Below are 24,386 nucleotides of genomic sequence, written 5' to 3'. Positions count from 1 at the left end.
TTAAAACTCTTACCTTGCGGTGCATTCGCATCTTGGAAGCGTTTTGCGTAGAAGTATCGGCTGTGGGTAAGGGGAATATCTGTGCAATGCTGTGCTCTGCGATAGCGAAGCATTTCAAAGAGATTATTGCAGAACCTATACGCTCAACCGAGGATGACAGGAAAGGGAATGATGCAATAAATACAGGAAAAAACTCCGGTGCTGTCAGCTTGGGTTTTCCTGTTGGGGTGAACATCCGTCGCTGCTTTCTGATTGATTGTGAATTGAGAACAGAAATGAGATTTGGCTTTGCCTTCAAAGCTGTCTTTTTATTTGAAGTGCTTTCTTACGAGAATACCAGCTCCGTGTCAGTCCTGAATTGAGTGAGCTCTTTAAGCAGATTTAACTGGGTCCAGCCTTGGGAGGCAGCTGTGAGCATCGCGAGCCCAGCGCAAAACTTCCATTAGTGGAACTGCATCACCCCTTCTGCCCCATAGTCTGCCCTGTGTCCCCGAAAATAAGCCCTACCCTGAAAATAGGCCCTAGCGTGATTTCTCAGGATCTTTGAAGATGCTTGAAATATAAGCCCTACTCCAAAAATAAGCCCTAGTTACAGTTCATTAAAAAAGTCAATTTGAATAGCATCCAGGCAGCTATACATGTAAAAAAGGCATCTTTTAGAGCAAAAATCAATATAAGACTCTGTCTTATTTTCGGGGTATGCAAACGTCATTTTGCTTATGGTATCTACCTTGTGCTGAACTTCTCAGGGTGGAAATTAAAGCAACTGGTGACATTTCATCACTGAATTAGATTGTCACCGAATGAGATCGTGATCCAGGCGGTTGTTGTGGTCACTGCTGGAGAGCACTTACTTTCCACTCTTGTTCTTTCGAGTTTGTTTTTTGTTCGCTGCCGATACATCTGTTTTGTGCACTTCTTCAAAGAAGATTATCCTGTAGAAACTCTTTCATGGGAAATGTTACCTTTTTGTGCGTTTGGTTTTGCTTCTCTTGATAATCATTAGCAGGTAAAAGCACAGAGAGGCAGCAAATCTTCTCAGAGCGCAGCGCATGGCGGGTTCTGGTGCTTTTCCATTCTGCGAGAGACGCGGGTTCATTAGTCATCTGAAGGTTGGTGTATTAATAGCTGTTAGTTAATTACCAGCATCTTTCTCCACATACTCACTGACATACTCCATTGGGACCGTGTTCTTACAAAGTACCGGTAGATAAGAAACAGGAGAAGTGCTGAGAAGCAGATGTTGCATGACCGAGTACCCAGCTGTGCGCTACCAAAACGGATCTCATGGTCATTAGTTAACAATTCCTTGGCAGTCAGAGGCATACGTGGAACAGTAAACACAGCACGGGGAAATAATAATAATATACTTCTTTAAAAAAGAAGCATTTTCTGAGCTTAAAGCACTGGCAGCAGTGGTTAAACCATCTGTGTTGCTGCGGAGCTGACTGTGGGTAAGTCATAGCAAGGTCAGTTGAAATGACTGAGAGTCCTTAACCCTTTATTGGTAAAATATGACATTTCTGTTTTCTAAGCATGATTCGAAATGACACCAGACCCACAGCAGGGATGTGTGAACTTAAACCTGTCGATAAAGGAGAATAATCGTTAGCGCTGTGGAGTTTTTACCTGCTGGTACGTGCAGATGTTTGGCCAAGAGCAGCAAAGCGCAGTGAATTCCTTGGCAAAGGGTAATCCAGAGCACTGGCATTTCTGCAGATGGTAAGTTCTGCCCAAGGAAGTAAACTGATTTAATTATATAATGGAAAACCCAGTCGCTCCCTGTGAAAGGCTGTTTCTCGTCAGATGTCAGAAGCACGTACATGGTATAGAGCATATGGAAAACAACAATATGTAATTATACTCGTTATCTGAGCTTCTCCCAAGTAGCTGTTGTCGAAAAAGCTGAGCTGTGTGTCCTGATATCTCTGACCAGCCTGGGGGTTTGTGTCTGTTTTCCTCTTTCTTTGCCACTTGCTAATAAACTAAATCAGTACGGTAAATATCCAAGTAATTCCCAGTTCAGAAGATGCTTTTTGTGGGGAAAAAGGCAAGTGTTGAATTGTGGACTCACACACAGTGCAACTGAATCTTTAATGTTGCGCTGCTACTAATGTTGCCCTAGAGAGAAAATAAAATCTAACTAGGTTATAGTAATTGTACTTTTGGGGATAAACAGGCCACTTTTATAGGAGTCTAGTAGTTGAGCTTTATTCTTAAAATAGAGTTGTGTCTATTTTTGTGGTTTTCTCTGTGCTTAATCTGTAGAACAATTGTTTTACTGTTGGATTTACTTTTAGTTCACCCACCTTTTTTTTCTGAGTCCCGCAGAGTCCAGACACTTTTATTTATGGAACATTTTAGAGTGGGAACAATAATGAAGCAAATTTTCTTAGTGAATTGGAAGTCTTCAATATCTACGTCCTCCTGTAAATTTAAGGCTACTGCATCGTTTTACATCAGCTTATTGGTTCCTACTTCGTGTTGCAAATTCTCTGCCTGCATGACCATAAAAACAAGTTATGAACAGTCGGTTAGGGCAAGAGATGTCATCAGTTAAAGCCTAATGAAGCTTATACTTCAGGCTCATCTGCTAAAATATTGCGTTGGCTGAACCGCTGCTGCGAATGGGTGGTTTGATAATTGCGTTTCGAGTCGGGTTGATAACAGGGTCTCTTATCTCGATGGTATCTCATTAAGCCCATCCACCCTGGGTCGCCGCGCTTCGGAAGCTCGTTTGGATGGGATGCGCCTGGACCTGGTTGTGTCCAATGCCTTCGGTCCATGGGCTCCTGTATCAGCACATGGGCAACGACCACCCGAAAGGTTATAAACTTAACCAGACCTCATGCTGAAGCTGTTGGGTGCCCAGATGCTCAGGGCTGAGCTCGGGCAGGTTTGGACCCCCCAGGACCGTCTCACCTCGCTCCTCCTGCAGCATAAGGACCAAGAAGGAATACATCAGCCTCAGCTGCCCGAATCTGTTAGAAATGTCAATGAATACACCGAACGGTGGAGGTGAACCGCTGCGTGAACCCATGCAATAGTCAGCAATACACGGGCATTAGTCATGGCCAGCGCACAGCTGGGGTTCGGGGATTGTGCTGACTGTCCATATTGTGCAGAGCGCGCTGGCGGGGGTTCTTCCCAATTAAACTTGGAGCTGGCTCTAATCGATACCGCTGTGACATGGCACAGCTGTTAATTCGATCAGAGAAGGGCTGACCTGGCACTTGGATGCTGGTGGGTTTAGTTGCTGGGGGTCCTCGGGAGCCTCCGGGGGTGTTGTGATTTCCTGAGCTCTGAGAAAAGCCAGGAGCTCTAATTCCTTTGTAAAAGCTGCGCGATGACTCCGTGACCCGGGTGTCCAGCGCTCCGTGGGGTCCCTGCTCTTGCTGTAAGTGCTGCTGCCCCATCGGTGGCATTTCCGCATGTGGGAATGAACCACTCTGATAGAAAACTGTTGTATTTTTAGGCGATGCAAGGCAGGGACGCTTGGGGTGGAGCTGGCGCTTGAGAGCCCAGTTTGCTGTTGTGTAAACTCAGTTTATGGGTCCGGCCAGGACGGACCTTGTGCTGCCACTCACGGGCACTGCTGAGGGATCTGTGGATCACCCAAGAGGTTTGTGATATACAGTGTCTTTAGGAATATAGTATCTTTGTCAGGCTCCCGTTTGCGACATACGGTGTCTTTAGGAATAGAGCGTCTTTGTCAGGCTCCCGCTCTGCCAAACTCCAGACTGAAATAGGTTAGTGGGCCTAGAAATTATGCAGAGTGTAATTGCATGTCTTGCTTCCTATGGAAAGCAGGCTAAAAATAAACCTGCCTATGATTTGCATAAGTTCTATTCTAATCAGAACACTGAAAACAAAAGAAAAACTAAAGGTCTTGGCATGTGAACACGTGCCCTTCTGCTGGGAAAGCACTGCCAAGTCCCAAGCAGATTAAATGGCTTGTGTAACACCGAGCAGCTGCAAGGACGTTTTTCTTTGGGGATGTGACTGAAATGTGTCATTCTATAGAACCGCACGCTGCTTAAGCAATAAGATATGGTATGTTATGCGTACGTCAGTGTCTGAAATGCGATGCTGTGGTAGGACAAACAGCAGGGCAGGCAATTTGTACGGAGCGTTACAGTGAGTGTAACCTGCAAGTGCCCTGGGTGGAACCGCTTGTTGGGGTGGGTGTTGAGACAATACTCCTTAAACGTCGCTATGTTTGAATTGACACTTTAGCTGCAGATTATCAAAGGGAAGCATTAATATTAGAACAGTTTGGGGACTCAAGTAACATCTTGTTCAGTTGTGTATGTTAATTGTGCTTTCCAAAGTAAATTGGTTTGTTTGCTGTCTCAGTAAATCATTCTCTCTAGTGTGAATAAACTAAAACTTCACATTGTAAATTAAGGGAATGAATGGAAGGTTGTTTATAAATCGGGAAAAACAAGCCACACGCACCCGGAGGAAAATCACCTCTGTTGTTTGGGTTACTAATCTTTGGTTTGGAGTGTTCCAGCTCTGTGTCTGCTCAATTAAGAGCAGACGAAAGGATTTATGGATTATTATAACCTATGACAGCTAGAGGACTCTCATTTCATGGCTCCGGCGTCTGGATTTGACTGTACAGCAGGAACGGTGCAGGGACAGATTAACACTCGGTGAGGGATCCGGTGCATAATTAGCCATTGCATTAATCATAGGGCCAAAATACAAAACGTAGAGCATATCTCTGCTCTTAGGTACTACCCCACCGTAAATAAAACCACATTCTCCGCAGTGACTCTTAGTTGCTTCAAAAAGTTGTAAAACACCCCATCTTTCCCATGAATTCAAGTGGGATCCGTGGTGCCTCCCAGTGAAGTGTGGGGAAGGATCTTGAGAAAGAGAGAATTAAAATAGCTCTTGAAAAGATGGCAAACTTTATAAATACGCAAAAGATTGTTGCTTTTTTTTTTGCTTCTCAAGAAAATAACCAAATCAAAGTGAGGAAAGTCTCCATTTATGATATAAAAGGTCAAACTGTTCTCTTGCGGAAAGCGCTTTTGCATTTTTCTTCCCCGCTGTTAAGCTGAAGGGAATGGTTATGTTGGCATTATAGTTGAAACCCATTAATTATTTTAAATCATTTGAGTTTTCCTCATATCTCATTCAAGGTCTGATCTTCTATCAGAAACAGCTGTACAGTTCTTTGTGCTTTGCCTTTCTCTTGTTTAATAATGGTACATTAAAATACTTGGCTTTATCAGAGCAAACCCTGCCCGCTGGTGATTCTCCTGACTGAGCTCCCGTGGTTAATGGGTTTTTGTGTGCAAGGTATTGCTATAATCACATCCAATAGCAGTGTGCTCGAAGCTGGCATCCCAAAGTCTCAACGTCTTCGCTCAAAGGATTTTAGTTTTAAAAAGTCCATAAGGTTGCGGGAAGAAAATGTACCAGGCTCTGCAAGCTTTTTTAATACCAATGCATCACGTAAAACCAACCGAAAATGACGTCTGCTGTCATTCCACGGAAATCACGCAGAGTGTCTAGAGATGTAACGAGACAAAGAAAAGTAGCGTTCAGTGGGAAATAATGAACTGTGTGGTCCAGCACTATTGCCAACGTTTCTCATTGTTTCTCATTGTCCTGGTCTTCTCGTGGTGGAAGGTGCTTCTTTCCTCCTGCTTTCCCAGCGCTGGTTCCGTCCTCTTTGCTGCCAGGATGCAGCCAGCTCTGATGCATCTGTTTGCAAACGGAGGCAATTATTAGTTGGGTGACAAGTGTTATTTTCAAATACCAACCAAATGGCACGGAAAGGCTCTATCTAAATGCCATCTATGTTCTGCAAATATTGTCTGTCTTCTTCTTTCTGCTCTAAACAATAGATTTTTTGTCTGTGGAAGATGAGGAACCCAACCATGGATATTCACCTTCTGTTACAGTTGGTTTTGCTGTTTCTCTGGAGGATTGCATCCAGGCCTCACCGCTCACATTTTGGCTCTTGTTCTGGGCTCCAAGTGTGTTTCAGAGTAACACACTTGGCTTTATTTGCCAATTGGCTTTATTTGCCAATTCTGTATTTCCTACAGATTGTTTGGGATGCCCCTTCCAAAGCATATTTTAGTTCTTTTCAAAACCTGAAATCCTTTAATGAAGAAGTTCAGAGGCAGACACAAAGCCAGATTATTTTTGCACAGGTTTACCAGCAGTGGGCTGGTTTATTGGTAGAACATTTGCAGCACTACAAGGTATCAAGGGAACAGTAGAACACGGTGTGCTCTGGTGTTCAAGAATGAGGATCGAGAATCTTCATTTCCCAGAATCAGTCACCACCTTGACTGCAGGTCTCAAGGCATTATCCTGTAGTATTTGTCAGTTTTCAGCTAGTAAATGAGTCTGGTTTAATGGATTATTGTGGCTATGGAGCGCCTTGAGACTTGTTCTGCACAATAGGCCCTATGTAAATTCCTCTATGAATTGTTCTGCGTCTTATCATGTTAATGTAATTAGATGAATCTGACATTCTTAGCCTTTCCTTTTTCTGAATTTGCACAATATCTTTAATGACACAGCCATAGTTCAGCTTCATGAAAGATCCTTAATTCAATTTTCTTTAAAGAAGATTGACCCTAGCAGCATTTAGCCACTTAACAACCTTTATTTCGCAGCATGGTAATCAGCAAAAGCTCTGTGCCATGATTTCTCTTCAGCACAAAGAAACAAGATTTGCTATTGTAGTTGAAAGTTTACGGATTAGTTGTGTTACTCGGAGGAATTAAACTCTCGGGCAGGTCCTGCAGCTCATTCTTAGACGTGTTCACAGGGAAATGAGGGGCAGGACACCTGGGAGCAGGGGGAGCACATCCAGAGACCTGGACAGGCTGGAGGGTTGGGCGGGGAAACATTTAATGAAATAGAACAAGGGCAAGTGTAGAGTCTTGAATCTGGGCAGGAACAACCCCAGGTTCCAGTGTAAGTTGGGGAATGACCTATTAGAGAGCAGCGTAGGGGAAAGGGACCTGGGGGTCCTGGGGACAGCAGGGTGACCATGAGCCAGCACTGGGCCCTTGTGGCCAGGAAGCCAATGGTACCTGGGGTGGGTTGGAAGGGGGTGGTCAGTAGGTCAGAGAGGTTCTCCTGCCCCTCTGCTCTGCCCTGGGGAGACCACACCTGGAATCTTGTGTCCAGTTGTGGCCCCTCAGTTCCAGCAGGACAGGGAACTGCTGCAGAGAGTCCAGCGCAGCCACCAAGATGCTGCAGGGAGTGGAGCATCTCGCGTGTGAGGAAAGGCTGAGGGAGCTGGGGCTCTGGAGCTGGACAAGAGGACACTGAGGGGGGACTCATTAATGTTTACAGATATCTAAAGAGTGAGTGTCAGGAGGATGGAGCCAGGCTCTTCTCGGTGACAAGCAGTGACAGGACAAGGGGTAATGGGTTCAAACTGGAACACAGGAGGTTCCACTTAAATTTGAGAAGAAACTTGTTGGGGTGAGGGTGGCAGAGCCTGGCCCAGGCTGCCCAGGGGGGTTGTGGAGTCTCCTTCTCTGCAGACATTCCAACCCGCCTGGACACCTTCCTGTGTAACCTCATCTGGGTGTTCCTGCTCCATGGGGGGATTGCACTGGATGAGCTTTCCAGGTCCCTTCAACCCCTGACATTCTTGGATTCTGTGATTCTTATTTAATGCACTTTAATAATCTGGTGATGGTGTTCTTTTTTATTTTTTTTTTTTTTAATTGCAAACTACATCATTTGCATTTCACGTCCAGAAATAAGCTTCTAATCTATTTGACTTTTCTCCCATGTTTGTTCTAGGAAATCAAGTTTCATTCTTTACCTCGTCTGTTCTGTTCATTGTCAGGGGAAATTCTGTCTCCTGTGACAGGTTGCTGTTTTCGGACAAATGTCACTACCTACCAGTGATACAGCAAATCAAGATGCCCTTACGGTATCTGAGCCCGAGACCTGCCCACTGTGGCCCTTTGGAGAACCTCTGCTGAATTAGTCAACGCTTGGCCTTTTCTGATGTTGGATCTGGCAATCAAAAGACGTGATTAATTCCGACTTTGGGAGCAGAGCAGTGTGGACCTACCGCTGTTTGAGTCTCATTAAAAGGCAAAGGAGCAGAAACATCCATGTCACATTCCTGAGATGATTATCTGCTTTTGGTCTTTTGAACATCGTTGCAGAGACTTAACTCCAAAGCAGCTGGTGGTCACTGGCTGGTGTGTGTGGTGCTTATTGAGTCCTGAGAACCGAACGCGGTGATTTTCTTATTCCTTGTCTCTTAGCAAATAGTGCTTCACCTGACAGTGAGCTTGATTGCTCCCTGACAAAACAGCAGTTACCCAGGGAATGAGCAGAAATCACATTGAGTGGAGCTCAGCCCATAGTGGGAGCAGGATCTCTGGTCCCACATGTGGTCCAGGATCTCTGCTCTGGTCTGGGATCTCTGGTCCTAGATGTGGTTCAGGATCTCTGGTCCCAGATGTGATTCAGGATCTCCGGTCCCAGATGTGGCCTGGGATCTCTGGTCCCAGATAGGGTCCAGGGTCTCCGGTCCCAGATGAGGTCCAGGGTCTCTGGTCACCGATGTGGTCCAGGATCTCTGGTCGCCGATGTGGTCCAGGATCTCTGGTCGCAGATGTGGTCCAGGATCTCTGGTCGCAGATGTGGTCCAGGATCTCTAGCCCCAGATGTGGTCCAGGATCTCTGGTCACCGATGTGGTCCAGGATCTCTAGCCCCAGATGTTGTCCAGGATCTCTGGTCTCAGATGGGGTCCAGGATCTCTAGCCCCAGATGTGGTCATCATCTCAACTTGCTTATTGCCCTGCATTTTCCTAGGGAGCTTCTAGCTCAGCACCTGCTGAGTTGGACATTCTCAAAATGTTCCTTTCTCTTTCTTTCTTAACCCAAATAATTTGAACCTCCCCTGTGTTTCTCGTGCTGGGAATGTAGGTGTGTGTTTTCAGTACCGACGGCTGCTGTTCTGTCTTTTCCATATTCTTTTGATTGTCTTGCATGTTTTTAGAAAGAATTTATTGTGCTCAGTGAATGCACGTGTTTGGATCTGTAACGTGTGTTAAATTATCCTATGTGAGTAGTCACTGAGGACTATCATAAAGTTAACGTGTTGCACACTAATTATAACTTGCGTACCTGGTTTGTGTAGCTGAAGGTTTCTTTAAATGGCTTTTGCTTAGTCACGGCTTAATCTTTATGTATTGATAGCCTAGTTTTAATTAAACAGTAACTGTTTTCCACTTGATTAACCCCACTAATTCCTATTTTATTTAGCCACTTTTGAGCGAAGCCGTTTAGCTCTTTTATTAGCCCTTAATGTGTGTTTCACGTGGAATTCTCATATTCTAGGTTGCCTTTTGCAATCGCCGCTTATGTAACACACGACGCAGCCGCGTGTAACCTTGGACTGCGTGGCGTTCCGTTTATATTTATGAAACGCAGAATTTACATTATGCAACTCTGTTTACGTTTCTCCTTGTGCTTTGTTCTCATTGAGAAAAACTGTGTAGCGGTATCTAATCTGCAGGGTGGTTTTTTTTCATTCTTTAATGCTTAAAACCCCCAGAGGACAGTAGTGCTGAGGTCAGTGTAGTGAGGGAAGGCTGGGGGGGTTGAGAAGCAGGGCATTGAGTGGTAAAAATTGGGATTTTGGTTCAAAATCCCTGAGATGATTTTGGGCCGGGGCCTGTGGGGCCTGTTCCCCGGCCTTGCCCCTGCCCTACTCTGGCAAAGGCCTCGGCTGCGGCCTTGCCCACCTGTAACTTTTAGTGGTTTGTTTCAGTATTTTACCCTTTAATTCATCAGTGGAACACACTGCAGATAGGCTTTTTAAAAAAGAACAAGGGAATGCATCTCCCTTTTCACATCTGTTCCCTCAGTACATTTTTGTGCTGAAGGCTACAGTGGAAGTGTAAGCCCTAGTAGTGAACTATATGGTTTAATAGGAAAGCCACATGCTTTTAGGAAACCTACTTTGAAAAATGGGGTTTGTAATTAACAGTAAAGTATTTTTCGCAAAGTTTGAAAAGGAAAACGCCATCAGTGTTGCGGCTCTATATTAGTGTATAGATGCCACTGTCTCCAGGAGGTGTTGGCATGGAAACTTCACACTATCGCTCCCGCAGCCACTGAATACCATGTTCCCTACCCCTACAAACTTGTCACCTACGTCTGTCTGCATAAAATGTGCATCAAAACGAAATGGAGAATTTCCACGTGGTTTTCAGAGCGATCTGTGGGGTTGTTGCAGATATTCCGTGTACAATCATTCGCCAGACGTACTCGTGATATTGTTTTCTGTGACTTACTATTGGGCAGCAACGTAAAGTCTACACATATTCTTAGAATTTATTTGCATGTTTCAACTTGGAGCTTTGCTGTTTTACCAACAGTGCCAATTTAGAGATGAAATTTTAGAGATGTGTGTTCTAGTAGCACCGCAGCAACGCTCATCCGTTTGTAACCACAATGTGTGTACTTGAGCGTTTCCATGACAGGTTGGATGTATAAATAGCTGGTTTTGTCCTGCTTAGGTGCCGCAGCGAAGGCAGCTTTGCCGTTGCGGTTTGTGGTGTGACAAGAGAAATGGAAGCTGCAAAAAACCCCTGTTTTTTGCATTAAAATCCCCTGTTTTTTGCAATGATTCTGTCGCTTTCACTCGGCTCTGCCCTTCATAGCCCTGGATTTACTTGCAGCGGCACTTTTCTTTTGCAGTCACTTAGTTTTCCTTAGCAAGCTGCAGTGTGCGTGTCCTTGTTTAAACAGCTCCTCTGTGGTTAATTTAAATTAAAACTGAAGACAAGGGCCTTGTGCCTGTTCGTCTTGTAGAACCTGAATGCTGTGAAGTACATGATTCCCCTTGACTGGTCCCTGTGTTGCGTGTGTCATCCTTCCGAGGCAGCTCAGCAGCACAACAAACACCAACCCGACATTTATTAGGTCATTTTGGAGAGTTGGATACATGAGTTTCTCCTAAAAGCCTGCGTGAAACAATGTAAAAGAGCATGTTCGACTCCTGAAGGGGGAAATACCCAGCTTTTGCACAAGAACAAGCTTTGGAGGTTGCCTAAAGCATCCTTTCTATTACTTTATTTTCCTGCTTTCTAATGCACACCATTCTCTATGTGACTTTCTGTCATTTTCTCTCTTTAGTTTGACTTTCTTCTGTTTTCCCCAGGCAATCTTTTCAATCTTCAGTTTAGTCGTCTTGTTCTCACAGTACAGTCCAATCTTTAAAGCTTTAACGTCAAGATTAACCCTTGATTGTTGGCATATCCCTGGTAGCAGCTTTGCTTTTGGACCAAGTCAATATTTATTGAAAAGAGTTTTAAATTTTAAAACACGAAGGGAGCAAGATCAGTGAATAAATGAAGTCTCTATAATTCTACATCTAATACAGATTTTCACCCCTTGCCAAATCTTTCCACCATGAGCGTAGCTGACAACCAGCTTCATCTGCCCGAGTGAAATACGTGTGTATTGATCCGCCCAAGTGAAATATGTTTGTATTGTTAAAGTGCAGTTCTATAGATCTGCCTTTGACAGGGAGATGGATGGGCCATTTTAGCGGTGAAACATTTTTTAATGTTGAGAAACTATCTTGTCGACAAACAATAAAGCGATTTGTCGTAACAAATGGAAAATATTTTGCTTGCTGGAGATTACACCATTTGTTTTCGTTTTCCGTGGCATGTTTTGCTCATTATGCTGCAGGAAGCAAATCCAAAGTTTTAGGAAGAACAGCTCATGATGGCAAAGCTGGGAATTGAGCTGGGGGATCACGGGCATAGGGGAGCTGCTGTGAGTTCCATGTTTGGGAAGGAGTTGGGGAGTTGGTTAATTCCTGGACAGCACAAGCCCCCTATGAAGAGAGGGCTCATTGATGATCTTGTTTTGCCTTTAAACACTTTCCAGCATGCCATTGTTTTACTTGGAAGGAAGAGGGTGCAAACTGAAGTACGGTTTGCTGGTGCTGAATGTAGCTGTGGTAATGTTTGAGGTGAATATAAGGTGTGTATCTGCCCTTAACTTGTCAGAAAGGGAAGGGAAAGTATAAACGTACCAAAATGTGCGACCGACTTTGCAGCAGTGGCACGTGCCTGGGAAAACTTGCGTAGCGGTGGGAGGGTTTGTTGGGTTTGCGTGGTTTTGGTTTGTTGGTTGTTTTGCCAGATTTGACATTTGATGTGAGCACAGCGATGCGGATTTAAGGCGAAGGTGAGCTTTGCGTCCAGCCTGCCACGGCTCCGTGCCCTGTTCCATTCTCAGGTCTCTCCAGGTGTTCTCTCCAGCAGCTGGTCCCGACAGGCTGCCGAGCATTGCTCCTACGGCGGGGTGATGCATTTGGTGACCTGTCACTGACGTAATTTAAAAGGAACAGTTGTCTGTTCCAGCTTTTGTTCCCGCTGTCGCGATACACCAGCGCACGCCTGCTGCTGGCCATCCCCGGATTGGCTTTTGGAGACAAAGACTGAGTCTTTTTCCCTAAAGCTCCGAGTGTTCTGCTGTAGTACGTAACTTAAATTTATCAAGGTCACTGAACTCTATTTAATGTGCTCTCTGGGAAGATGACAGGGTACAAAACAATCTTTTGTACCCTTCTGTCAGAAGGATGAAGCAGTAATATAAGAGCTCAGTTATTTGTGTGCTGAAGGGGCTGTGGTTATCTCGTGATATGACAGATTCGCTAATGATACCTGACAGAACTATTGCAAAGAATAATTGTAAAAAAACCCTCTCCTATCAAGCAACGCTTTTAAAAAGAAAATATTTTCTTTCTATAATACCAAGAATGTGGATTCCTATAAGACAAATATTGAGTTCGAGTACCCAGGCAGTAGGTGTAAATTGAATAGAAAGTATTACCACTATATTTCGAAGCAGTTTCTTGTCTGTAGAGACTTTTAATTTTTGAAATAGATCCTGTATTTTAATACTTTTTATTGATTTCCGAACAGTTCTAGGATATAGTCCTTGTCTTGCTTGGGAGATGCTGGGGTTGGATGGTTGTTGCTGAGCTGTGCTTAGAATCACGGTGCCGATTTACAACATCTGAAAGTCCAGGCTTGGGAAGTGTGGAATAGCTTTTCTGTCTAGGTCGTTGCATTTAAAACAACCCAAGTCTTTGCTGCTTTCATTTTTGGAACATTTACAGCATTGAGATGTCATTCTCATTGCGAGATCCTGCTTAATTTTTACCAGTTATTCTTGTTCGTTGCTTTTTTTAAGGAAAAGTCATCAACAAAGACTTGCGCCACTACTTGAGCCTCCAGTTCCAGAAGGGCTCCATAGACCATAAACTCCAGCAAGTGATCAGAGACAATCTCTACTTGAGAACCATCCCTTGTAAGTATGTAAAGATCAGCCTCATTTGACTAACCGACACGTTTTTGAGAGCTTTAAGTGCCTTCTCTCCTAATCTGGTTTATAGTTCTCCTTTGCAGCAGGAACTTCTGTAAGTGGCTTTGCTATTTCATATCTTAAGTTGCGATTGAAAGGTATGGCCAATACAGACCAACAAAATAGTGAAAACATCAGCATTCAGGCTCAGAGTACTCCAGGAATATCTGTGTTTTACTCATCAAAGGTTTGTCAGTTGTTGTTAGAATAACCAGAGCCACCATGGGAAGCAAACCTTCCTCAGCGTGATCAAACAGTGCAAACGCGACCTGGTATTTGTCAACGTGCTGGGGTTTTTTTGCACAAAAGAAGAGGGAGAAACTGCATGGACAAACTTCAGTGTCACAGCAAGAATTAATTAATCTGAGAATCTGGCTGGACCTGTCCCGTTGCTTGTGCCAGCCCTTCTGCTCTGAGCATCTGCTGGCAGCTCGTGGTCCAGCCTGCGCAGGTGTTAATTCATTCGCCTTTAGCGAGGTCCCTAAAGGTCACTGCTCCAACCAGGCCCGCTTTCTAGAAAGCACCGTTCAAGGTACAGGACACTCACACACACCAAATAGCCTGTCGTTGCTTCTCGCCCTTCCATGCCATTTAATTCCTTAATTATCACCAGATCGTCCTTTACTTTGTCTCAAAGGTTCGCTGATGAAAAAGGCTCGTCATGGGTTGTATTTAAATATTCATTGCGCTGAAAATACAGAGGTTTGTCGACTCGTGTTTCCGTAACTACAGGGATTCCATTCTCAATTTAGCGTCGTTATATTGAGCCCGCCCAAGAGTTTGTGATTTTCTTAAAAGATAGTAATAGTGAAAGGCGTTTTTTTTACTAGCAGCTCTTGTTCATGTTGCTGCCTGAAAAAATTCACATATGCATTTAAAATGCTGTTAGGTTGTAGGCAGTAATGAATCAGTGGAGTCCTTTCCAGGAGAGCTTTAATTAAGCTATTATACCTATGGGAGGCCCGTATTTATAGACATAACACTGAGAACTTCTGCATTAACACAGCAATTTACTGATTACTTAGAAAAAGCTTACCTATAGCTAGGCTTTGGAGTATAGATGAATTAAACTTTGAATTATAAGGTTAAAAAATAGGTTTTGCGCCCAGTTATGGGTTTAGTGGCCCAAAAATCAAACGTGCTTAGTCACGCTACACATAAGAATTCTTCTCTCTAATTGGAACCTCACCCAGCTTTTGTTCTCCTCCTTCCTCAGCACCAGAACTGGCATTCCTATGTAATTTATTAGCCTAGTTTTTATGCATTATTGTTCACGTCCTCTGGAGTGACACCAGCATCGTATAAAGATTCAGGAACACATTGTTTTTACAGAACTGTACCACAAACAGGCAGCACTGAAGTATCTTACGAGAGTGTTTTCTCTGTCTTCTCAGGCACTACAAGGGCTCCCAGAGATGGGGAGGTCCCTGGCGTAGACTATAATTTCATTCCCGTTGAGCAGTTTAAAGCCCTGGAAGAAAGCGGCGCCTTGCTGGAAAGCGGAACGTATGACGGTACGTTGACGACGTTTGATGAACGGGAATAAAGACCCAGTGCTCACGTCCTGTGTCTCGCTCTAAGTGCATCTCTTTCTACCCAGGAGGTACCACTTTTCCCGGTAGAGCAGCAATATTAAATCTATTATCCGGCTGTCATCACTTCAATCCTCGCCCTCACTGATATTTTCAGAAGGGTTTCTTATTTATTTCTTTTTTACATGGTCAAACCCATATCCAGCCACCAAATGTTACCCCAGCAAGAATTTTGAGCAGCTCTCTCTCTGTGTGCTCAGTTCCCTAATAAAAATCATATGAGCAGTCAGGAGAGAGGTCAACTGCCGAAATTCCTTTCCAGAAAACAACAGATGATTCCTCGGCTTTGTGTTTTAGATTAAAATATCGCAGTAAAAATCTGTTCCTTTCTCTCCAGTACAAATCAGTTGTAGATGAAGCCATATCAACAGATTTGTTTAGCAAGTGTATTGTCAGTAGATTGTAGGACTGTAGTTTTAGAATTGATTACTTGTAACTGTTTTTATGTAAACATACTAAGTTTCTGCACAAAATTAATTGATGTTTTGACTTTACCGTGTTTCTGTTGCTGCATATTACTCTGCTAATCAGTTATCAGTACAGAGAGTAAGAACAATTGATTTTCAGTGTTTTGCTGCTCTCAGACTGTTTCCCAATTGTCTTTATGCACTGGATGAGCTTTCGAGGTCCCTTCTAACCCCTGACATTCTGGGATTCTGTGATTTTCTTTGGAAACATGTGGCAGGATAGACATTTTGAACTAAATGTATTGTTTTCTGATGTCCGATAGCATAATTGGCAAAAAGACAAGGTGGGAATACATAAGTTTTGAGTGTCAATTGGGTTTTGATAGTGCCAGTGTCTTTTTAAGTTGCAGTTCAGATCTTTCACCAAAAACACGTTATGTGGGCAGTAAAATCTTTCAGCAAGTATCGGTGCTTTAGAGATCTGGATTTCTGTCTCATTGTCAGGTAATTTTTACGGCACGCCGAAGCCTCCAGCGGAGCCCAGTCCCTTCCAGCCCGACCCAGTGGATCAAGTTCTATTTGACAATGATTTTGATACCGAATCACAGAGGAAAAGAACCACGTCCGTCAGCAAAATGCAAAGGATGGAGAGTTCTCTCCCCGAGGAGGAGGAAGAGGAGGAGAAGGAAACAGTTAATGGCAGCGGAGGGACAGGTCGGTTGACACGGGGAGGAATTCCCTGAAGTGTTGTATGAATAGATAACAAGTATACAAATAACATCCATGCTTACTTGACCCGCTGCCTTTTTTTTTTTCTGTAAGTTTTCCTGAAGTTTGAAGGCAGTTTTCTATTCAGAATGCTGTTCTTACTCAATTTTGAAATGATCTTTTAAAAAGAAACAGCTGTTTTCCCAGCCAGATGTGCAATTGCATCATAAAATGCTCTGCTCAGTAGAGAACATGTAGTGCTGGGTCTCGGCCAGCTACATGAGGAGGAAGGAAAAATTTACCCACTCTTCAAATAACAGAATCTTTTGTGGAGTATAATTCATACCCTGTAAATGGTATTGTTTAATTTGGGGGAGATTACTGAATTTGCATGCAGGAGATTGTTTTAAGAGGCCACGCTAGCTCATACTGTAAATTTTTCAGACGATTTTGCTTAAGGGAACTATCGCGCAACCTGAAACTGCCCAAAGGGGAGTTTGTGGAGAGAAATAAATCAGAATATATTGCAACTGCGCCTAATCTTGCAAACTTTGAGGCTGGCAACACCACAGCACAGTTGGGTGCGGGTCGCAGGCACCATGGTGTGATGAACCATACTGAGTTAACTTTGGGGCGGAAGGGTGGAGTTCTTGCATTTAAAGTTTTCTGCAGGGAATTTTTGGGGCTTTTTCCTTCTTGTGGCTTCTGGGAGGGTGTCGTTTGGTTTGCTGGCAGTTTGCTTCTCCTCTCCATTTCGTTCTTTGAGGAATATTAGTCGGATTTGATGACATTTCAAACGCTGTTCTCTATATAGGAACGGCAACAAAGTGTAGTCAGCTTGGATTTCTGCCAGCGTTGATTTTTCAGCGTGGGCTCAGACACATAATACGAGGTTAATTCTGTTTGGCAGGGGAAGAGCAAAGTTCAGTGTTTTCATGTCAGCTTTTCAAAGTTCGCAGCTGAAAAAAACAAAGTGGAAAAATGCACATCACATACAGGGACGTGTTTGAAATCCGCTCGTAGCCAGATTGAGAGGGTGGTTCTTTGTGAGAAACAACATAAACAGCTGACAAATAGTAACACTTTCCCCGAACAACTGCAGAAAACAAAGAAAAACATTCAGATTCTCCTGACTGGGTGAAACCTGTTCCCAGCTACAACCAGACAAGCAGCTCCATGGACTTCAGAAATTACTTGTCAAGGGATGAGACCCTGGAACCGCTGCCCAAGAACTGGGAGATGGCTTACACCGACACGGGCATGATCTACTTCATCGAGTGAGTAACCCACACCACAGAGGGTTCCTGTGCCCGTCTGAAGTGCTGCTGGGCTGCAGTCTGAGAACCTGCTTGCTGCTCTTGCACCTCTCTTTCCTACTGCTTCTATTTCTGTATTGAATTTAATATATCCCTACCGTTTCATTCCTTACTGCTGCATACTGCCATTGCACAGGAAAACCTTGTGATTCCACGTGCAAAGTCAGCTCGTATATAATATGAGGGGTTTTTATCTCACAAGATAAAAAGCTGGGTGGATGTTGCCAGGTGAGCTATAACAAATGTCTCTGAAATCTGAGAGCTTGTTTATTCTTCGCTGCTTGTGTTCCTTGGCTGGGAATGCACGCTTCAAAATACAGACAGCACAGATTAAAGCCCAGGATTTGGAAGCAGCTCTTATATGCACATGTGAAACAGCCTCATTTATTCATTTCTAAAGGAAACAAAAGCCTTACTGGGAGTTAAACATAAGAAGCTAAAAATGTTTTTTCCTTTTAGGTAGGAACAGCTGATATTCCCACGTGAGCTCTTGAGGGCAGGGGAGCGTGTTTGTGCCTCTAACATTTCCCATCTGTCCTGGAGAGTCTCCAGGGTGCTTGTACCCCTGAGCAGCATTGTTGCCTTTTTTTAGCATTTTATGATGTGGCTGAGGCTCAAATAAAGGTGACACTACCTAAAGGCTACGGTTTGCGCATGGTGGTAGATATTTAAAAGTTAAGGTAAAGCAAAGCTCTGCAATCTGAGGGCGTTTCCTCCTCTGTGTTCTGCTCCACAGTCACAACACCAAGACAACCACGTGGCTTGATCCGCGGCTCTGTAAGAAAGCCAAGGCTCCTGAAGACTGTGAAGATGGAGGTGAGGTGCTCCGGATCTATTTGTCACCTGTGACTGGTTTGTCACAGCTGGGTACGATCCATTACTGCTCCGGTAGGAGCTTCTTCCTGACACACGCGACTGGAGTGGGCAACGGATTGTGGTGTCCCCGGTTTGGTGGCAATAGGAGTTTACATCAGACTGGGAAAGTCCTTAGTATATTTTCCCTGGAGTAATAGAATCTGACTGAATTCTGGGTTTATCTGTGTTCCTGAGATGGGAACAAGATCTTTTTTCCAATGACTGTGATTGCTCAGGAGGGAGCTGCACGTGGTACTGACAGTCTCACTGGAAATTGTCGCGCGGGTGGAATATGGCAGGAGGAAAAGCTCCATCAGTGCTAGAATAAAGGAGTAATGAAGAAGACAGAGCATATTGCTAATTTATTGCATATATTGCTAATGGTACCTATTGCATATGACATGATGTATTTAAATGCATAAGTAGAGGGAACAGTGACTCCCTTCACCTCTTCAAGCTGTTGCTTCAGGACTTACAGGTCAGGTTCACAACTGGCCTACAGACAACTCCTGTTTCCTACGTAGTCATGCGGTTTAGTCCGCTAGAAAACAGTACTAAATAGTTTGTGTGTTTGGCAAATGCCTGACATGTTACAAAAGCTGAGGCAGATTCAGAATAGCCAGTCGTCTTCCTAAATAGCGCAGCCTAACAATTAAGAATTCATAATGAAGCCAGCTGGAGCAATGGACGCATACTGCTGCTTGTTAGACATACGTGCAGCTCGCCACAGGATAAAAAAGAGCACTTTAAACAGAGAGATGCAGGATATCCAAATGATCAACATTTAAATGAATAGACCCACTGGGTCTTTTGTCAAACCCTGTGGAGCGGTGCTTGTATTAATAATTGGTACCATGCTGTCATACACTGGGAAAATTCCTGTTGCCATCAAACTTAGGGCAGCCTCAAACAGGATTACATGGCAATTTTATCCTTCAAATGTCTAGCTACCTGACTGTATCCATTATTCTAATATTTAAGTTTCCATGGTCAGCATAACTAGAACAGCAAAGCTAAATTGTGATATTTGCAGATAGTTTTTCACGATCATGGAGAGTTTTGTTCTTTTTGCTTGCAGAACTTCCTTACGGATGGGAAAAAATAGAAGACCCTCAGTACGGAACATATTATGTTGAGTAAGTGCTAATTATTAATTTGACACAGTTATAAATTTACAATGTATTGAGTATTGTCCAGGCACGGATGAGGAGTGAGTTGAGAGTCTATGGGTGAGAATTAAGGGACAGGCTGGCAAGGGTGATACTATTGTGGGTGTAACCTCATCTGATTATGATAGTTTGGCATTCATTCCTCCAGAGCATTAATTTGCGGTAGTAAATAATACTGTTTGTAGATGGCTCTTTTGTGGTTGTCTTTTCTGTGAAACAGGCAGAACGCTTTCTGCTGATATCCTGATCTACCTTTTGTATGTCTACAGTCATATTAACCAGAAAACTCAGTTTGAAAACCCAGTATTGGAAGCCAAAAGGAAAAAACAGCTGGGACAGACTGATGGCGGCTCCTCAAAATCAGGTATCACTGGATATTGCATTCTTCATCACCTACGTCTTTATCTGTGAGAATGCGTCATAAGTAACAGATTTTGGAATTCATCGAGGCATTAGCCTCGTCTTTTTGCTGCCCATTGTGGTGTTGCCCTCCCAAATCTGTAGGCTTTTTTGAATGATCTTTTAATGTTAAAATTGAACTGAGACCTTAAGACTGCTTTAAAATAATTTTGATCGTTTGAAGCTCGTTTTCATAAGCAGCTTTTGAATATATGGAGAGTTAGAAGAGCCAGCTGGAAGATGCAGATAAAACCACACCTTGAATTTTATGCTTTTGATCTACTTTAAGCTTGGTATTCAAGGGTTAGAGTGTAAAACTGGAAACTGTAGGCGGGAGCTTTAATTCCAGCTCTGTCGAAATCTGTACTACAACACTCTTGATGTTTCTAATTCACTTAACTCGGCTGTGAAATGAGTGTAACAGCGTCTTGTTTGCTCCACTCCATCACAGCGCTGCAGAGGTTAACCAAACAAATCATTAACCCTTATGACACCATAAAACAAACAGAAACCTCACCAAAACTAACCCTGGTTTCCTACCTTTGTGTCTCTGTGTTCCATAACTCAAAAGGACTGGAGAAGTCTGTCTTCACTAGAGATCCATCCCAGCTCACAGGAGCACTTCTACGGACATCGCTGAAAAAAAGTACGATGGGATTTGGCTTTACGATCATCGGAGGGGACAGACCTGATGAGTTTCTCCAGGTGAAGAACGTGTTAAAAGATGGACCCGCTGCACAAGATGGGAGAATCGCACCAGGTCAAGCATTATTTCTCTAAACTTCCATTTCCTGTGGTGCTTTTAGAGGCCCAGGAGCCTTGATGAATGAGCGAGCAAAGCTGTGTGAACTGGCCAAGCAAGGAAAGGAGGGATGGTAGTACCTGCAATCCATGAAGAATTGTACGCTTTGTTATTATACATTAATTAAGTCAACTCTAAGCTTACTGTAACATACAGCTTACATACTAGAAAAGGCAAAATGCTTCTTTAGATAGCACATGGGCTCTCTTACTCTTCAGATAAGAAGAGTTCATGCTTTTGATGATTTAATACCATTTAGTTGTGAAATGAAACAATTTCCTGCTCTGTTGCTGGCCTATTGTTTGAACTTGTTTGTATGTGGTTCATTTTCCTCCTGCGTAAACACGGAGATGGTCCTGCCGCATTGTGTTGTGGCGCACGCACGCTGGAATGAAAAGATGTGTATCTGTTCCTGTTATTCATGTAACGAGAATTCCTGGTTTACTGATGCCCCGGCATTGAAGTGATAAGGCCATTTGCTTGCTGGGAGTATTGTATTGCAGATGCCAAGTTTCATGATCAAAATAATGCAAATTATGAAACGAGGTTTCAGGATTTGAAGCCTACTTCCACTTCATTTTGAAAATAGATCCTTAGCCATGTGTGGCAAAAGTGCAGAACGCGTGTGGGCGCAATCCTAGCTTAAGTTCAGCCAGTCCTAAAATAAACATAGGACCCCCTTCCCCCCCCAAAAAAAAAAAAAATCCGATTTATTCTGGATTGAGTTTAGGATGCTGTACAATATGAATTAAAGTAGAAGACATCTGCTTGCGGTGTTGTGCGTGCACTGCTTCATCTCCTGTGGCTCTACGGTATCGTTTTTAAAATCTGCTGCAGATTAAACTTTATATATTTAGCATGCTGTGTCCTGAGATGAAATAGAATCAATGCAACGAGGAAATCCTTTATGCTTTTTGGCAACAGATAGCCAAGAGGTGATAGCCCAGCCACCCTGCATTGTTAGTTTTGAGGACTGGACAGCGATTCCCTCCAGTTGGGCTTTTGTTCTGGGGCTCAGACTAACACCAGATGGGTACGGGTGGTTTCATTCCTGTTTTTAACGCTGTTGAACTTTCTTTTGTAACAGGTGATGTCATTGTAGACATAAACGGAAGCTGCGTCCTTGGCCATACCCATGCGGATGTTGTCCAGATGTTCCAGCTCGTTCCTGTCAACCAGTACGTGAACATGACTTTGTGTCGTGGTTATCCTCTTCCTGAGGACAACGAAGACCCCGTCGTGGATATAGTGACAGCCACACCTCTTATCAACGGACCGCCTGTGACCAAAGGAGATGTTTGTATCGCCAGCCAAGATTTAATAGCAGGAACAGTTGTGTTGGACCAGAATGGAAAAATGGGCCCTATGTTGGTCAACGGTCGTCTCAACGGCCCTTCCATGGACATGACGGAGCAGAGGATCTCCCTGGCGTCTTCTGGAGGCTCCCAGACGGAGCTGGTCACCATTCCCTTGGTCAAAGGCCCTAAAGGCTTTGGGTTTGCCATTGCAGACAGTCCCACGGGGCAGAAGGTGAAGATGATTTTAGACAGCCAGTGGTGCCAAGGCCTTCAGAAGGGGGACGTGATCAAGGAGATTTGCCATCAGAATGTACAGAGCTTGACACACCTGCAGGTGGTGGAGGTGCTGAAGCAATTTCCAGTAGGAGCAGAGGTGCCGCTGCTCATTGTAAGAGGAGGTACGTACGTAAATTTACAGTTGTCGTACATGGTTATGTGCTTCTTAAAAGTCCCTTTTAAGTGTGATATCTAAATCATGTCCAGTCTTGGCAGCTAAATAGCAGTTTATTATGTCTCTGAGCCATTATGTTCTATGTTTAATTTATACACCATGGTATTTGGGGTGAGAATACATTGCTAGGGTTTGTTTTTTTTCCTTTTTTTTTTCCAAAATTTTACGATGATACATTTATGGACCGTCTCTTCCAAGTGCTCGGAGAGTACTAGAGCAGAAACGTGGCCTCTAGCATAATACAGAGCGTATGATGGATGGGGTTTGCTGAGGCTCTCCAAATGTATTCCAGTAAGTGCAGCTGCAGTGGAGGGTGGTGACAGGAGCCGGGAAGAAGCATCAGCAGTGAGGCGGAGCCGATTGCTGGAAATACCCCAAAAATTCTCAGTTTTGCGTTTGCCTATTTATACCTCTTCACTGACCGTCAGTCACAGACCAGGATGCATCTTCTCCCCAAAAACTGACTGGTAGATCGCGTGCGTTTGCCAGACAGAGCTGAATGAATTGCGAAGCAACATGTGGCTGCTTAGTGTCCCTTTAAGCTTTTATTGTCACTCGAAGCGGTCATTGACGTGCAAAAATCTCCAGGTCTTTTTCCTTATAAATGCTACTATTCCTTAATCAACAAAGGAGATAATTAGTTTTCTTTGGTAGCGAGTGCAATTCCTCTACAGAAATTCACAAAGTCTCCATATCCAATGAACCGATGTGTCTTTGGGTTTAGCGGTGTCTGACAAGAAGAGAAATAGATGGTTTTTCATTGTTGCACAGCTGACAATTCTAATCTGAGACCTCTCTGAAGTGATGGTTTTGGTCAAGTGAACATTGAAGACTGAATGAGCAGTTATTATATTCAACCTGGGAGGAGCTGATTGTGTTACTTTAATGCTGTTTAAACTTTTGGTGCCCAAATGTTGAAATTGCTTTCTCCATTGTGTCTCCTTCAGGTCCACCTTCACCTACTAAAACTACCAAAGGGGTGAGTATTAGCCATGTGTTTAAATGTGTTTCTATGGAGAATATTCAGGGATTTTCAGTTACAAAACAGCCTCATAAATATGGTGTATTTAACACAAAAGATTCCTTGGAGGTGTTTAATGGAGGTGATGGATCTCTCTCTTCTTACCACTGAAGAATCAAGAACGTGACAAAGATCTTGTATGACAAGAGGTGTAGTGTTGTTGATTTGTCACGATTTAAATATGACACTGCTGCTTAAGTTCTATCATTATTTACTTTATTTTGCACTATACTTAAAATCACTGCGTGCCCACTTTGAGCTGCCTTTGTAATCTCATTTCTGGATTTTAGGAGCCTCCTCAGCACAGCTCCCGCTCAGGCTAAAAATACTTTGGACTCAGGGGCTGGCGTTCGAGCACACGTGCGGTAGCCATTTCCCACAGAGCATTCGATGTTCAGTGGCATTAAGCAGTGTGGCAAAATAATTCAGTTAAAAAGGGCAAGTTCTTGTATTTATAAACATACAAGAAGTGTCAAACTGCTAAACCCCTTGGGGGTTTTTCTTCTGCTCTTCGTAAAAAGACATCTCTAGGTCTGTTCCGCTTGTGCTTTTGTTTAACGTGCACAGACACATGCAGGCTACCGTGTTCCAGTTTTCCGGATTGGGTTTCAGCCCAGAATAAGTATTTAGAGTTCCTTGAGTGCGTAATCGATTGGAAATCAGGGTGGGAGACCACAAGCACGCTTGGCGTCCTTTGTGAAATACTATTAGGCGTGTTGCAGCTATCGGATCATAAGAGAAAAATGCAAATACTGACATTGGTAACTCCAAACCCCCTTTCTAAGCCTTTCAGTAGAAATCAGTGGCCTGTGAGGACGACTTCAGTGCAGTCAGACACGTACCTCCTGGAAAAGCTACCTCGAGGTCTAATATTATTCCCTTGTTTTGCCCTACGTTTCACCTCCACGTGGTATTGATCGTCTTTGCACGCACAACTGTGCGAGTTCAGTTGTGCTGTTGATTGAA

The 24,386-nt window shown here is 43.7% G+C and overlaps 1 protein-coding gene across 2 annotated transcripts in view; it reads left to right on the top strand.

Annotated features, from left to right (window-relative positions):
- Positions 1–24,386, top strand: part of MAGI3 (membrane associated guanylate kinase, WW and PDZ domain containing 3) — a 53,250-nt gene that overhangs the window by 14,747 nt on the left and 14,117 nt on the right. For both annotated transcript variants that reach the window (XM_080358147.1, XM_080358148.1), the window contains exons 2-11: positions 13,232–13,348; positions 14,797–14,916; positions 15,906–16,115; positions 17,212–17,386; positions 18,162–18,241; positions 19,359–19,416; positions 19,719–19,813; positions 20,420–20,608; positions 21,738–22,346; positions 23,347–23,378. In XM_080358147.1, coding sequence (XP_080214273.1) covers positions 13,232–13,348; positions 14,797–14,916; positions 15,906–16,115; positions 17,212–17,386; positions 18,162–18,241; positions 19,359–19,416; positions 19,719–19,813; positions 20,420–20,608; positions 21,738–22,346; positions 23,347–23,378 — 1,685 coding nt within the window. The remainder of the gene's footprint in view (positions 1–13,231; positions 13,349–14,796; positions 14,917–15,905; positions 16,116–17,211; positions 17,387–18,161; positions 18,242–19,358; positions 19,417–19,718; positions 19,814–20,419; positions 20,609–21,737; positions 22,347–23,346; positions 23,379–24,386) is intronic.

Source organism: Nesoenas mayeri (assembly GCF_963082525.1).
Source record: "Nesoenas mayeri genome assembly, chromosome: 23".
NCBI lineage: Eukaryota > Metazoa > Chordata > Aves > Columbiformes > Columbidae > Nesoenas > Nesoenas mayeri.
Note: the sequence above shows the minus strand (reverse complement) of the source record. Positions and strands in the feature narration are given on the sequence as shown.